The sequence below is a fragment of the Amphibalanus amphitrite genome, unplaced genomic scaffold, assembly GCF_019059575.1.
Source record: "Amphibalanus amphitrite isolate SeventyFive unplaced genomic scaffold, NRLGWU_Aamphi_draft 000075F_arrow, whole genome shotgun sequence".
Lineage (NCBI taxonomy): Eukaryota > Metazoa > Arthropoda > Thecostraca > Balanomorpha > Balanidae > Amphibalanus > Amphibalanus amphitrite.
Genome location: NW_024881571.1, coordinates 670,742 through 686,813, shown reverse-complemented (window position 1 = coordinate 686,813; position 16,072 = coordinate 670,742). Strand labels below are relative to the sequence as shown.

Here is a 16,072-nt window from a genome sequence, read left to right as displayed (position 1 = left end):
TTTATCGTAGTCTCGAAGAGGGACGATGAGCAGTTCAGCGCTGAGTGCCGATTGGAGCAGGTCGTTCTCGGCACGTCGAGAGCTCAGATAGGGAGGGCCTCTCGCGGTAAGCGTTGGGCGGAAGGTCACATGCTCAGCAGAGGTGCTGCCACCTGCTCAAAGTATTCGGAACCTGTAGTTTAGCTGGCTACCGATACTCCTACGTCAGGGGAGCTCAGGCCGAGGGTCAAATTTACATGCTTTAGAATACGGTCAGCGGTGTGTGCAGAGGCTGTCCTGTTCACTGTTCAGCTTCCAGATAGGTACTGACTTGCTTTACCTCGAAACGGAAGTGGATCCGACTGTAGAATATTAGATAAGAAAACTTTTAAACACGCGACTTCTATCATGTCAAGCTAGGTCCAGTGGCCAGGGCCTAATGCAACCTAGCAGAAAACTTGATATAAGCTCGCCGGCCGCGGCTCCTCCGAACGCATTATGAGAACAACACCTACTAAATGAAAGCATAATTCCTTTTCCATTTTATAGATGTCGCTACCAGTCGTTACTATCGCACGCCGCTGGACGATCGCCGTCCTTCAATTCTTCAATTCAATTGCAAGGTGTGCGCGCCAACAGTGAGTTGGAATGGGACTTTGAATATCTGTGAGACTGAGAATCTTGGCCTTGGATATAAGTATAGATTGGACTCGTAGACTGCTTGGCTGGTGCACGGTTGAAAGGTAAGTTGCAACTTGCAATGTAGTTTGAGTTGGTGGTAACTGATGTGGTGCGTGTCGCATGACGTGGCTAAGGAAGCATATTTTGTAATTGCAGTTCAAGTCGCGCTGTGTACGTAGTGTACGACTCTAACGAAAGTTGTGAAAGAAAGTAAAGTAGAAACTAGAAATAAGGTGGACGCTAGACTTGCAGGCTGCAGCTCACAAGTCACATTCTTATTTAATATTTTAATTAATTTCATTGTCCATTAGGTACCGACTACGTCCGTGTATGCTGGTTAGTGGTTAGAACTTAGAACAGACAACAGTCCATTACGAGACCTGGGAGAAAGTGACCTGGCCTGGGTCCCGGGGTCAGCATTTTTACAAGTTAGGAAATAAAATTGGCTGCGATACTAGTTTCACCTTGCACACATAAGAGTAGTGAAGACAAAAATGCCCCTCCCCCGCCCCTCTTACACGTGGGTGAAGGCTAGGAGAAGAAAGTTTTTATTGTCAGGCTTCAAATCCATCCGTCCCTTTCCTCCCTTTCTTAATCCCTTCTCCTCTCTCTCTCTCTCTCTCTCTCTCTCTCTCTCTCTCTCTCTCTCTCTCTCTCTCTCTCTCTCTCTCTCTCTCTCTCTCTCTCTCTCTCTCTCTCTCTCTCTCTCTCTCTCTCTCTCTCTCTCTCTCTCTCTCTCTCCCTCCCTCTCTCTCTCTCTCTCTCTCTCTCTCTCTCTCTCTCTCTCTCTCTCTCTCTCTCTCTCTCTCTCTCTCTCTCTCTCTCTCTCTCCCTTCCCTCACGCCCTCGCCACCCCCGTCGGCCGGATCCCGTTTCTACCACTCTCATTTCAGGGCGCTTCCTGTTCAGACCGGGTAATTTGCGGTTCAATGTTTGAGACGGCTCCAATCTGGCTAGACCTGCGGAAAAAAACCCCTCCCCCTGTTCCCCCACCCTGTCGAGCGTCCTCCCCACCCCCGCCGACCACTGGACACGCAGGCCGCCGGCGAATCCGACCCGACCCGCTGAGCTGCCAATCGATAATCGTCCGAGTCCAAACTCCAGGGCAGCTGATGGCCAGATGGCTCGCACGCTTGGTGCGGGAACGGGCGCTAGGATAAACGTATGAGCTACCTACTTGGTTATTAAAGATATCTGAGCCAAGTTTGGGCAATATCTGCGCTGAATATGAACTTCGTTGACCGACATTCTTGGAGCGCGCTATGAATTATAGATTGTGGTTTTCTCATATTTTCCACTGTCATGTCCCGGGTTCATTAAATGAGTGTGATGTAATATTAATGGAGATCTTATGTTTAATGGAACAGTTCCCGTTGTTTCTCCTGAGGACATGCATCATCTCTCATCCCGATGGCTCCCTGTCATGACACGTCCCCCTGTCCGTGTGCCTGCCACCGCCCCTGTCCGGCACCCCTGTCACATGACACCCGCGCTAACACCTCCTCTCCTCCCCCGCCGTCGGCAGCGGAGCCCTCGTCGGCGCCGACGGGCCGCCAGATCACGTGTGTTGCCGCGGTGCGTGCGCTCTGCCGCCAACCCGCCGCGCCGCGGCGCCACTCCGATCAATTAAACCGGCGGCCGGCGGCGGCGGCGGCGGCGGGGCGCCAGTGCCACGCCGGCAGCGCCCCGGGCAGTGTGACCGTGCTGTGGATCGAACCAGTGCACGATGCTGTACAACATGGCGCCGCTGCCGGCGAGTCTGTCCGGCGGACTGCCCGTCAGTCTGGCCGGCGGCCTGTCGAGCCTCTCTGGCGGCCTGCCCGCCGGCCTGTCGGGGCTGCCGGGCGACCCGGCGCTGTTTGCGGCCTACCCGCAGCCGCCGCTGCTGACCGGCAAACTGGGCGACCCGGCCTCGGCGGCCGCGGCCGCGCCCATCCCGCCGCCCCCGCCGCCACTGCCGCCCACCTGCCGCGATCCGGACACTGTGAAGCTGTTCATTGGCCAGATCCCGCGGCATCTCGAGGAGCGTGACCTGCGACCCATGTTCGAGGAGTTCGGTGCCATTTATGAGCTGAGCGTGCTCAAGGACAAGTTCACCGGCATGCATAAAGGTCAGTCCGGCGTAATGCCAGCCTCTCTGTTGCCGGTAACGGGAAACTGTTGGTTATCTGCTCCCAAAATGGATAACCCTTACACCGCTTTGAGGGTCCCCACTTTGGGGTGGCAATTACATTACGGGCTAGGCTCACTTACGGGCTTAGCTCTGGCACTGTTGAATAACTCCTGCAGTAACGGCCGTTGAGCCTCGCTCAGTGACTTGTGGGCCGTGTCGTGAGCAATCTACAGGTGACATGTCTGTTGCTGGCCATTCGTACCCGGCGGACGGCCTGAGGATGATGGATCCAGACGGCAGGAGGGCGGGCCAGCCCCCCCCCCCCCCATGGCCCTGTGCACGTGTTGCTGCGTGTGCCCGTGCTTGTGGTTTTGCGGTTTGCGGTGTGTGCATACTGAGGGGACGGGGTGCATAGTTGGCTGGCTGAGGTGATTTGATCGCTTCAGCTGACATTATGAGACAGTTGGGCTCCCCTCTGCTCATTGAGAACACCATGCGTCACCTTATATTTCGCCGTGCAATGCAACCGAGCTGGAGAGGGGGGGGGGGCTAAGGGATAACAAATCTGGAAAGACGGGACTGTTTAGAGATAACTCACAGTTTCATAGTTTGCCTCCAGCAGTTTTCTTCAAGTTTCCTGAATGCAATGCTAGCGAAATCTCATACGAATCCCACGGGACTTTTCTGCTGTTGGTGTCCTGGCTACTTGGCAACCCAATAATTCATTCGGCCTTGAGCTCAGCTCTGGTTGTCGCTTGGTCGTCAGCGTTGGCAAAGTTCGCTGTCGCTGCTGAACTCAGTCTGTCCCAGTGTCGTCACTCATCCACTTTGACTTCGCTGACATAATCTGTTGATAACGCCACAACAATCGCCCCTGCATCAAACCCATCGCTGCGCCTCGTTTCACATGATGCGCTTCGGTTGATAAAATTACCACTCATTCACTTATTCAGCCCTCCAGTCCGTTCCGAGTGTTCCACTTTCAGTCCATTAGAGCGTCCATTAGAACTACCGTTGTTGCACGATTTGCTTGCGAATAGTTTTATCTTATTAGTTGGCTGCCTTCGTGTGTGACAGCTTGCCTGATATGGCCAAATTGTCTGCCTTTGATGGAGTTAGGACCATTGCAGCAGAATTGGATGCCACAATGTAAACTATTAACCAGTTAATCGCCGTCGCCCCTTCCATTGGAAACGCTAGTCGAAATTAAATGTCATTGCATCATGCAACTATGACTGACGCCATAAGTCGGTAAGTGAGAGTACTAAAGTAATCGAATTTTGGGAAATATCACTATGCCTTTATTGTGGACGATATTCTCAGCATAAGATGCCTGTTGTGGCATCCTTGCGCGGAGGGTGGAAATGTCTTGATTGAAGATACCTAGAGACTCGACACTGATGGCCTGATCAGGGCACTAGAGAGTCGGCCTGATGCCTAGCTCGTATATCTGTTTGTTTTTATTGCACATTTATTAAAGACTTGTGAACAAGTTTCACAAAGCTAATGAATTGTTAGGTATCTGGTGTAGGTAATGCAAAGATGGTAATACAATCAGACTCTTGCGAAAATCGTAAAGAAGTCATAGATTTGATGGTCGTGTCTTCGGAACGATATAACTATATAGTGACTTCCCGATTAATATTCTGCCGAGACTGGCGTTCTGCTTATGACGTCTCATATGCGCCTCTGGCATCTGTGGGCTCCGGTCTTTTTGTGGATCCGGGGCTCCTTTTTGTGGACGTTTCCGATCGGCCATTGTCTTCCGTGGGCCGCTCCCCAATATACGGTCCTACCAGTATCCCAGAGTAGTCTCCCCTCAGAGCCTGTGCCAGCTCCCCTCTCCCTCTCCCTTTCCCTCTCCCCTCCTTCCTCTCCCTGCTTCCGCCTCCCCTCCCGTCCCCCATACCCCCCGCTGGCTCCGCCTTTACGGTCTATATCGCCAGCGCTCAGCCTGATGGAAACCACTGTTTTGGTGGCGGGACCATTTGGCGTATTTAGGCAGCACAAACATGACAATATCTCTGCAGGCGACTGGAAAAGCCGGACGACCAATGCAATTGCCGGGCAGGTTGTTTGGCAAATAGGCCGCAGCCATGCTACCTCCCCAGGGCGGTTGCTGGGCAGCTTGGCGGCGCCTCAGTTTCCCAATAGATATAGGGTCCATTTTCATGTTTTTTTTTTTTTAACGGACTAAACTTTCAATTTTATTTGTATTAGGTACTTCGTTCCATTATTTATCAGGGCAACGCATGCTGATGTTCAACAGGCATGCTTATTTGGAGTATGTATAGATATACATACTATAATTTCTGTTCCTCTTACGGAACTCGCAGCCACTGCAATTGCCCACGGTTCATGTAGTTGAACAAACGGCATTCAAAATATGCTTTTAGAAAAGGCATTATTACAAAAGGCAGTGGGGTTTCTTTATGCACATTGGTGTGAGTTTCTCACATATGAAGCGCACATCTCAAGGGTGGTCTATTATGCCCAATGTGAAGTAAGCAGCAGTGCCCTATCAAGTGTTCGTATCTCACAGTGATCAATAGGTGCATTGTTGTCAATGGCTCGGGAAGGGAAGCTACACACAATGAAAGCCACGTAATGACGTATTTAGTGTCTGCGCTATTCAGCCTATACTAAGAATGTCGAGCAATTAGTCAACCTGCAGGAAAACAGCTCCTTACCCTTCGAGCCCAGCGACCATTTTCGTTTTTGAAAGTACTACTCGGACCAGAAACGGAAAGTGGGAAAGTGGAACCGTAGTTACCTATGTTATTACAATACAAAAAGGCAATGCACTTTTAACGTACTCCTCTAAGCTGAATCAGTCCTCAACTCCCAAAAACATATGAATTGTAGGTATTACAAGCAAGATTCCTTTACTACTCAGGTTGGTTCACTAGGGAAATAAAGGCGCCGTGGTGACGTCACCAGAGGAAATCCTTCACGTTCAAATGAAGGGGTCATTTGAATTGCTGATTTTGGCTCGATATAGTCCTATTCTTTAGTTTCAGCCCCATCTATCGTAATGAGGCGAACTCATTGTTACATTGGTATAACATTTAATGACACACAATCCTTGTTTTTTTTTTTTCTCCAGCTCGCTCGAAAGATGATGAAATTTGCATGCATGTCTATGGGTGAAGGGAGATTCTACCGCCGTGGTGACGTCACGGTAAAGGGATTCTGGAGCTCGTGAACGGGGGCTGATTACAAGTACCTATGTTTCTTTGCAGACACATGCGAAATGTTTGTAGATGTAGCTCAGGAGCCGCGTTGGCGTTGCGTGGCAAAAGGCGACATTTCTTGTCGAGATACAGCCAGCACCCGCGGGGCCTGCAGGCTGCCGGCACTGCGCCTGCATGGCGTCACGGTGCGGCTGCCGCTGGGTCGCAGTTCTGGTCCCGATTGCCGCCGGCGCCGCCGCCGCCGCAGGTCGGGCGCCAGCTCACCCAGGCGCTGACGTATTACGACCAGCGTTAGATTGCCGCCGGTCCGCCGACCCCCTCCGGGGCGATGTGTTACAGTGGAGGCCATTTATCGTGCTCGGGTTTTTCACGGCTCCCGACAGGGGATGGCTCCCTCCACGGCTTTGGTCGCCCGCCCGGGGAGCGACTCCGGCTTTGGTCGCCAGCCCGGGGAGCGACTCCGGCTTTGGTCGCCCGCCCGGGGAGCGACTCCGGCTTTGGTCGCCAGCCCGGGGAGCGACTCTGGCCTTAGACCGGCCATGAAGTGAGTTTGGGTGAAGATTTTGTTTGCAATCCACGTCTCATTTTGGTAATGATGAGACGACGCTCATCCTTTTCTTCAATTGAACAGTTTGTGAGACTTTGTTTGCTTGAACTGCAAACCTGATCGGAGGCATTGACAGTTTCACATTTTTGTTCAACGGTCTGCGAGAGCTGAAAAAGGTCGGAAACTCTGAGGTGGATGTGCTTACTTGACTTTATCTGCATACGACGTGGCTGCCAAACGATGGATTCGAGTGCCTTTCGTGGAACGGGTTCCGGTGAAATCGAGTTTAAATCTAATATGGGACGGATTTGGCGGACTGTCGTCACACAATGGAATGTTTTCCGTATGCCTTCGAACGCTGCGTCTCATAAATCAGACGATGGGGGAAGAGATAGTGAAAACCATCGACAAAATGCTTAACTCTTTGATTGTAGTGCTTGTTTTCGAAATGGGATGGCTTTGTTCATTTCTCTAATGTCTCACAGAATGTGCAATGGGGGGGGGGGGGCGAATGGATATATGACATTATTGGACTCTGGTCTCTGGATATGAAACAAACACTGGAGACCGCCTCGCGGATATGGAGAAGAAGCTTATGCTGCACCTTGTCTGTAATTCCAACCGTCTGTGCTATTCAATAATTGGTGGCAATTGTGGCGGATTACATTCTAAGTTAGTATTTGCGTACTTCGTGAAATAATTCATAATCGAACATTGCTTGACGATAGTGGAGCTGTTCAATGGTTTTAAACTACGTCAAAACTTATGCTGGGCCATGATAAAGCGAAGTGGCTGGTAATCATAGCACTGCGATGAGATTATGGAGGGAATAACTGTCGTCGTTGTCGGTGATAATGTGAAAAATGTCGCCAGTCACTTCTCGGCCCAGGAGAAGTTGAAGAAAATTCTATCATTTATGCTTCTGGAAATCAGAAGACAATTTATGTCAGCCCGAGGCTCCATAAATGTTGATTAGTGCGTGCGTAACTGCGGAGATGAAAGTTGGAAATATGATTGCGTGAGCGTCCGTTTCTCATTACCATCGGAATACAGTCCGGCCGGTGCCCACACAGCACCCTTGATGCCAGGCTGGACCGTTGCAGTGCACCTGAAGCGCGCTCATCCTATATCGCTGGTGAAGGCTGCAAGGAAAATGATAAACGTCGAAAAAAGTACACAAATGAGGACCTAGATAACCTTGCACCCGCGACACCATATAATACAATTAGTGAATAGTTACCTAAATGTTTATCCAATGCCCATGCCTGCCTGCTTACTTGCCTGAGCATACTCTGCATTACTTCTACGCTGCGATGTTTAATTACATTACCTCCACGCACGAACACCAAGGATATTATCTGCGTCAAGCTTCAGTGCTCTGCGCCGTTCTGACGTGATCTGTGGCCAGTTTGACACAAATCACACGGTCCGATACGCCGTTAGGCTCAGCCGGTTCACTCCCAAGCGCTGCGTAAATCGTGCGCTCTGATGGGTTGTCATGGCCAGACGGCCAGAAAGATGAAACTACCCGGCCTGTCGGGGTGGTCATCCGGGCGCGGCTGTGGTTCAGTGTTGGTGGTTTGGTGGCTGTCCCGACTGGCGACTTGTATGTGGAAGAACCAGTCTTTGGTTTGATTGTGGTCACGCCGTTATTCCACAGACTTACCTAATGACAGCACTGCCGTCTCCTCTCCTTTCTATTTCTCTCCTCTTCACTACTCTATTCTACGAAACTCCTACCCCTTCTTTCCCTCTCCTCCCTTTCCTCCTCTCCTCTCCGCTCCTGTCCCTCTCTCCTCTCCCCTCTCCTCCCTCCTCTCCCCCTAACCACGCCTCCGATGCCGGAACCCTCCGGCCTCCGACTGCGTCTCCCGCCGGCGAGGGTGGCTGTGAGTAGGTTAATTGTTTCTGCCACCGTGCAGCGCCTTGGGATTGTCGCGGAGTCAGATAATATGGTCCGCTAGATGCAACAACAGGCGCCGCTGTTCCGTTCGCCAGACTCCAATCTTGCGATGAAACTGGACCGAAGAATCAGGCAGTGCCCGAGGACCATGAGGCAGCCTCACAGTTAGCTGTGATCGACAGACGTGATATGTCCGTATCAGGGCCGAAATGGCCTGGAAGACAAATAATATTTGCAACGAAACATGTGCATTTGTCATGAAAAGCAAACCGTCCCAGATAAAAGGGAAAAGCTGCTGCGGCTATTTTCGCTTTGGATTTATGACTGCATTTTAGTTTTGTTTCTCCTACCCATTGTAATGAAGCGGAAACTCTAGATTCCAGCCCTGTAAGCAATATCGTGTCAGTGATTTGGAACAAAATATTGAAGTGGCTGCGTGAATCATGCCATCTTATGATTACGGGCACGGCAAGAGCCACCCAAGGCCACAATTGGATGAGAGTTACCTCCACCTTTGGATGAGCTTCCTTGTCATACCTGGTAATTTTATCACCTCTTGGTCATGCAGCTTATTCAAGTTAAGCTTCAATGTAGCACGGTAGATCGAAGAGCCAAGTGACTATGCCCACTTTTACTGCATGACTTTAGCTTGATGGAAGATTTACGAGCTTCATGGTTCGGAAAATACTGAGGAGCCTGTAGATCGCTACGCCCACGGGCTACGCATATGACACCATCCCGTGCGCGGTAGACACCGGTCGTTTCAACTGAACGTGTACGCGCGTTTTCATAATAGCTTATAAACCATTACATTGGTTTGGATACAAAAACAGCTGTCGGCGTCCGGATTTCACTTTTATCGTAGTATCCTCGTCTTATCACCGGCCATGATGTGTTGATGACTGTATTCGCCCATCACGCTCCAGTTCGATACGTTCCGCCCCCACCGGGGGCTGCCACAGGTGCACCGCCCCGCCCCGTGTGTCGCGGCCAGGCAGGCGCTCTATACTCGCCGCGGTGACACAATGTGCCGCTGTGGCTCGAGGAGGGGGCATCGAACGGTGGCTCGGACGGCGCCCTTTGTGTGTGTGCAGCCGGCCTGAAAGGCGGGCCCCGGCGCGGTGTGGCGTGGCGACACAACGGCGTCGTACAGACGTGCACACCCACACGCAAACAACAGACGGGCTGGACACAGACACACAGACAGTAGAAATAGACATACATACACACAGAGGCACACATACAGACTCACTTCCACAGACGGAGACACACGTGCAGTGTGCACGCGGGCGTGGACTCACTTGAGCGTGCAAACACTCAGACACATGCATTGGTGAGTACTTATTGGCATTGCACATACGCATGCAAGGACACTGGCATGATGGCTTAATGACATTTTTTAAAGAAAATAATCACTATATCCATTTTTCCACTCGTGCTAGCGATGAACCGTCTGTTTTGGTGATAAACCTTCATTCTGTTTGCATACTATCCATGCTGCTTGCTAACTTTTGTTGGCTTTTGGGCCCGATTTGCCCTGGCTTTCCTAGAACCGAGTGAGTTTCGTAAACCGTCTTCCCAACCTCCGCCGATAATTTTCGGGAGATGGGCCCGGCCGCCCCAAACAACCATCCAAAGAAACGACATTGCGGTCCGGACGATCTGGTCTGGGTATCGCCGGAAAAGCTGCCGCTCTGGACTCTCAGGAAGTAAGTCTTTCTCGTATAAACTGAAGTCCGGCCGCTGTTTCCATAATCGGCTGACTTCGAGTCCAACCAAGTCATCGGTGTATCTGCGACATACCACGGCTCCCAGTGCTATCTCGTCGGATTATTTTGACCGAAAGGCTGATCGTTCTTTAAATAGATGCTGTCAGAACTTTCGTCAACTGTCCAATTACGCATATGGTGCTTTCGGTGAGGCAGCGCTACCCAAACAACTCATCCATCGTTCGCTCCAGGTCGGCGGCCGACGGTTCTAGATGGGCCGATAGGCCGGCGGTCGGCGGCTTTATCGATAAGTGATGGCTAGAAAGCCGTCGCTTATCGCCGTGCCGCCGCCGCCCCCCGCCGGCCGTGTCTATAGGCGCCGGGGAGGGGAGGAGGGGGCTATCGTCGCACCCCCGTGGCCCACTACCATTATTGGTGTTGGCTCCGCTAAAGACGGCCGTCAGCCGGTGTCCGCCGGGGCCACCACAGCCGCTGGCCACACACCATTGACCCGCAGAGGCAGTGTCAGGCGGTCAGACGGGGTAGGGTCAGACAGGTCAGACAGGGAAGGTCCAGGCAGGTCAGAAAGGGTAGACTCGGGCTGGTCAGACAGGGGTAGATTCAGGCTGGTCAGACAGGGCAAACTAAGGCCGGACAGACGGGGCTGAGTCAAGCAGCTCGGGCAGGACCAGGCAGGTCAAAGGGGTAGTCCAGATCGGCTAGATGGGGGCCACGCCAGGGGAGCTCCGTAATGACCTGCTCTGTATGCAGGAACAGATAATTAATAGTGGCTGCTACTTTAGTGAAATGAGAATTACTTCATTTCATGCTCAATGCTTAGGATGGAACTGGTTCTTAGGGAACAGGATAAAGCTGCAGCTTTCCCCAAGGCAAATCTCAGTCCAGACTGGCACAAAAATGATCTGTGTGTCATTATAAACGACACCTGACCTAAGCTGAAGCATAAAACGGTCAAATTGTGTTTATTTTGCAATCAACACGTCTCAAGATTAGAAGCGATCTCTCTCGGCCTGCAGCCGCGCGACGCTTGGCTGGGAGTACTTATAACCTTGCCGCTAGATGGCAGCAGCAGTGAGCGCCTGAACAGTAGGCTGTGCCGCATAGCATCTGAAACCGCAGCCCGTCGCAGCCTGAAATGATGGTGAAGCGATAGCGGCCACTCCTAAACGGTACTTACTTCCAGCGTGCAGCCAAGGAGATGGCTGTACTTACAAAATATCATTCCACTTTGATGGGCATGTCGGGCTTACAATCCCGCGTGTATTGGAAGCTTGGTGTGAGCGTCTTTCCTAAAATTTAGGAAGGGATATAAGTGAAATGGTATAGGAGTTTAGTGGTAGGAGACCACATTTTTTTTTTGCTAAAATTATTTTAGTACGTCAAATCCTGCCCACTTGTTTGATTTACGTACCAGGGCGTCGCTTTTTATGAAGATTGATTAAGTGTTCTCTGCATAATAAATGAAACTCGACTCTTGTGTTCGTCAGTTAGTTTTTCAACCGCTCGCAAACACGCTTATCGCTGCGACAATCTGAATAGCCAGAATGACTAATTTGCTTAAGATCGTGATAAATTTGAGTCCACTTGTATAAGTATTTGAGTGCAAGCTGCTGGCTTGAATAGCCTACTTATTCACCCGCCAGCAGCCAACATGAAGTCCCATTTGTGCTCGAATAGGTCACTGCATATTGTGCACTGTGCAGTGCATAACAATGAACCATGTGATGTCAAAAATTATTCGTTAGTAGCTAAATTCTTTCACGATAAGTTGTTGAATCCGGAGGCGGCTCAGTTTCTCATCAGCAAACGGTGTGTGCTTTAGTTAAAGACATGACACCAAGTCATTGTAAATTATTGCACCAAATCCTCCGTTACGTGCCCTGACGTGTCTTTGTAACCCTGGTACTGAAGTGACGTTTTTCTAATCTTTGACTGGAGATCACATGAGCTAGTGACATCCGTACTCTAAATGTTTTCTGTACTCACTGCAAGCGTCTTTGACGTTGCTGAATTTGGAACGCTCGCCAACCGGTCCCTTTGGGAACTTGGGCCAGCAGGCTGGACTGTTTCTACCATACAGAGTCAGTTCCCCGATATGAAAAGAAAAACACACTTTTCATAAGATATTAATTAATGATTTAAGCGAATTTATTTTTTTTTTTGTCTCCTACATTGAAAAGAGTAAATGATTCCTAAGATTTTTTCGGCATGTTTCTTAGCTCGCTTTTGATAAAGCAGCATGAAGAGAGGCAGAATATCCTCCCAGTTCCCCAGCTCGCGCGCCTTCCACCCCCAACTCATCACCATAGGACAGCGGCTAGCGTCGTGTGGTTTCCGGCGAGTCTCGGTCACTACCGCCCGATCGATGGTGGCAGCCAGTGCAGCGGCTGGCGGGGAGCCGCGTCAACCGGGCCAGAGGGGAGAGCGGGGTCCGAGGGGAGAGGCAGAGAGATATATCAGCCCGAGGGGAGAGTCGGCAGCCGAGGGAGAGGGGAGGCATCAGCTGGAGAGCAGAGCTAGGAGGGAGAGGGAGAGATATGAGCCAGAGAGGAGAGAGGAATCTGGAGGCAGAGGGGTGCCAAATATGGAGATGGCACGGGTCTCGAGGGAGAGAGAAGTTAACTGAGGGGGAGAAAACCGGGTTTGGAGGGATGTAGGAAGAGGACAGAGAACGTGAACTGGAAGAAAAAAGCGTGACTAGCGTAGCTGAGTGCATGGTATAGGTCAGCGAGGGATGCATCAGCGAAAACAGCTGAGCTTTTGGAGGGAGGAGCAACTGAAAAAGCTCACGAAATGATTGAGTGGACGAGGAAGGCGCCGGGATGATGGAACACAATCTGAATAGCGCAGCAGGGATATTGGTCGAGGACCTAGGCGATGGCCAGTCCGGCACACCAAAAAGCGGCTCCCCAATAGTCGTCCGCCGAAGAATGGATGACGGAGGGCGCGTCGGGAATCCCATTTGGCGTTCGATCTGGTGGGGCCATAGTGGCCGGATCAGTGCCGCTGGCGGACTGGCCGCCCGCGCCGCGCTGACCGGGTTGTTTGTGTGTCGCCGCCGCCTGTGGGCCTCGGTCCGGCGCCCGTCTGTCGCAGGCGGCGCGGCACGGCCGGCGATAACCGAGTCGACGCTAACGGCCGCGATCATCGTGCCGGCCCTGTTTTGACACCGTCGCCAATTGGCCGGTGATCCTCTGGCGATGGGTGGCGGCGCTCAGCGGGCTCCGCCGCCGCCAGAGCGGTAATGGCCGTCGCGCGCGACGCGGAGGCCGGGCGCTGATAGCCGCCCTGCAGCGAGACGACGCCACTGCCGCCGCCGGGGCGGCACGGGCCGGATGCGGGCGGCCAGATGACGGCGGCTCGCTCGGCGGCTGGGGAACCCGGCGGCGGGAGCTGCTTAGAGCCGCTCGGAACTGAATGAGTCATTTACAGCTGCACCAATGTTTATGCATGACAGTTTTAGTAGAGTAAAGTTACTCCACATTAGATTATGTTGGAAACTTGATTTGGCCTGTTTTATTTCATATTTTAACACTTTTGACGGTAAAGTCTACCGTTTTATTTCATATGTTTGACTTAGTGATATATGTATCGAACGAAAGATGAAACTCGTTTTCCCTCGTCCTCATATAAAAGAAAAGCTTGGCGTGGCGATTTGACGGTCTAAAACATTTAGGAAACATAAGAATGCGTGGGGATGTCTTCCAGTTTAATTTATGACCCAACAAGATTGATGCGTTTCTTTTGTGTTCCCTTTATTTTAAATCCACCTTTGCGGCCAGCAGCATAATTTTACACCCGTTAAACCCATTGTGACTTCGTGAGGTTGTTTTGATTCGCCATAAAGCCGCTGTTCAGTGTGAACAAAATGGACGCCAGAGCGAAGCTGCGAAGCCAGTCACATTAGACAATGCACTCCTTCTGATCATTTGGAATAATATGTGTTGTGTATGTCGCGGGGAACAACTACAACGAACTTGAAAAGGTATTTGTCAGATGAAAGTGTGGTTGACATGTTGACAAAATTCACCCATTTATGTTTTCATTAGATTTCGTTTTTTTTGCGATGCCGTTTTATGAATACTCGTAATTAACCTTGGATCACTACAAGAACAGGGAACACATATCTTCATCCATTTTAGCTAACATACAGCTTACTCCCATTCTCCATTTGGTCTGTATGTTCTCGTCCTTCCACTCCAGTCCTCCACCTTTGTTGTGGCCCGTCACCGCTGCCAACTGCTCGCACTCAGTCGCCTGTCGCCGGGAGTGGTCCCGCTGAATGGCTGTGTCCGTCTCTGTCGGTGTGCCACCTCCCGTCCGCCGTCACTCCCGACAGCGCGGCGGGGACCGGCGCGGCGGCGGCAGACGGGACGCAGCTGCCACAGCACCGCGTGTGACATGCAGAGCGATGAGCTGCGTGGAGGGGAGGGGGAGGGGGCATGCCATGACAGAGTCGTCTGGTGTAGAGCGATGTTGATGGTCGCGGTATAAAGCTCTCCCGGCCATTAATGAGCAACGTAAGCTGGTAGTTTGCTTTTTATAGCAGCCCGTACTCGGGTTCTAATATTTTCGTTTGGTGAAGCGTAATTACACATATTTTAGGATTTGGTATCGTATTTTTGGAATTCACATTTGCGGTTTCTATGCCGCCGTATATACGCTTTCTCCGACATCTTAGGATGTGAGTAGAGTAAATAATTTTCAATCATGGTGATGCGACCGCTGAGAGTCGCATGTTTCTTACCAATCTACAACACCGGACAAACCCAGATCCAACTGCAGTTAACTCAACCTGAGATAACCCAACTTTCAGTTACAGTTTCGTCCTGAGAAATTATAAGAAATCATTTACTTAGGAATCGATATATCAGTTATTCGTACCAGCTCTGTCCTGTGTTTATAAAAAGATGAAACATGGCTAAGAAACTGAGGCAACATTTACTTTTATACACATTCGTTCGTGCATGTCCAACCTGAAACGCATAGCTTTGCCTCTACAAGTCGCACACACACTTAAACTTATACATAAATGCGTATAAGGGCGGCAACTCGGACTACACCGCACAGCCTTTAGAAGCTGCTCAGCCAGATTTTGCGACTGTCGTATTTCGATGCAGAGTTTAACGGTTGCTTGTGTTTTATTCATGCTGTTCAAGGGTCCCTACCGAGCCCCAGGGGCACACTGTATTGATGTGCAAATTTACAGTGAGGCAGATCTATTGTTGTTTCCCTGAATCGAATTTAAGCGTATTCAAATACTAGGTTTAAGTTTTAGAGATAGCCTTTGGTAATTTCTGACGAATTTTCCCTCTCAATGAAACTGCAACTTCTCAAACGTTTGTGGCAAAATGTGCTACCTACCTACCTACCCCATTTTTGCCAGTATAGCCAACACTACGAACGTGAATAAAGACACGTTTAACAGGATCGTCGACTGCTAAGCTAGGTACTTATTGAGTGGGGCATCTATTTAGAGGTTAGCAGAATAAGCACCGACCGTCGAGTCGAAACGACGCCTCATTTAGTAGCCTGTTATTGCGGCGGCCGGTCGTTGAGATCGATTGCAAGAGCAGGTGTTGTGCTACAATTATGTCGTTGGTATGAATTGTATAATGGAAAGTCTCAGCTGGTGGGAGTCGACTGGAGCAGTGGCTCATATTTTGCGTCCGCTATAGCCATGAGTTTAATGATAATGCCGCAATCCCTGAACTCGCTTTTCCTCCCCTTTTCACGTTTTTGTTTGAGGGGGGGGGGGGGGCCTAGGCTCTTTCGGTCTAACAAGACCACTTCAGAGCCGGAGGGATGATAGGAATTAGGGGGAGGGAGACATTGGGCTTGGCGGGTACGCTGGTGACCCGTCGGGGCTGAGCCCGTCCAGTGGACAGTCCACCCTGCCCCTAACGGTCACCGCACCCGGCTACA

General features: G+C 51.0%; 1 protein-coding gene across 9 annotated transcripts in view; it reads left to right on the top strand.

The window, feature by feature from the left end:
• The first annotated feature begins 2,185 nt into the window (after positions 1-2,185).
• LOC122379297 (CUGBP Elav-like family member 3-B) overlaps positions 2,186-16,072 on the top strand; it is a 131,797-nt gene continuing 117,910 nt past the window's right edge. For 4 of the 9 annotated variants that reach the window (XM_043361361.1, XM_043361358.1, XM_043361360.1 and 1 more), the window contains exon 1: positions 2,242-2,771. In XM_043361361.1, coding sequence (XP_043217296.1) covers positions 2,387-2,771 — 385 coding nt within the window. In that variant the 5' untranslated portion in view covers positions 2,242-2,386. Of the gene's footprint in view, positions 2,772-16,072 lie in introns of all 9 variants that reach the window. The other 5 variants (XR_006256160.1, XM_043361359.1, XM_043361364.1 and 2 more) reach the window with 3 other exon arrangements.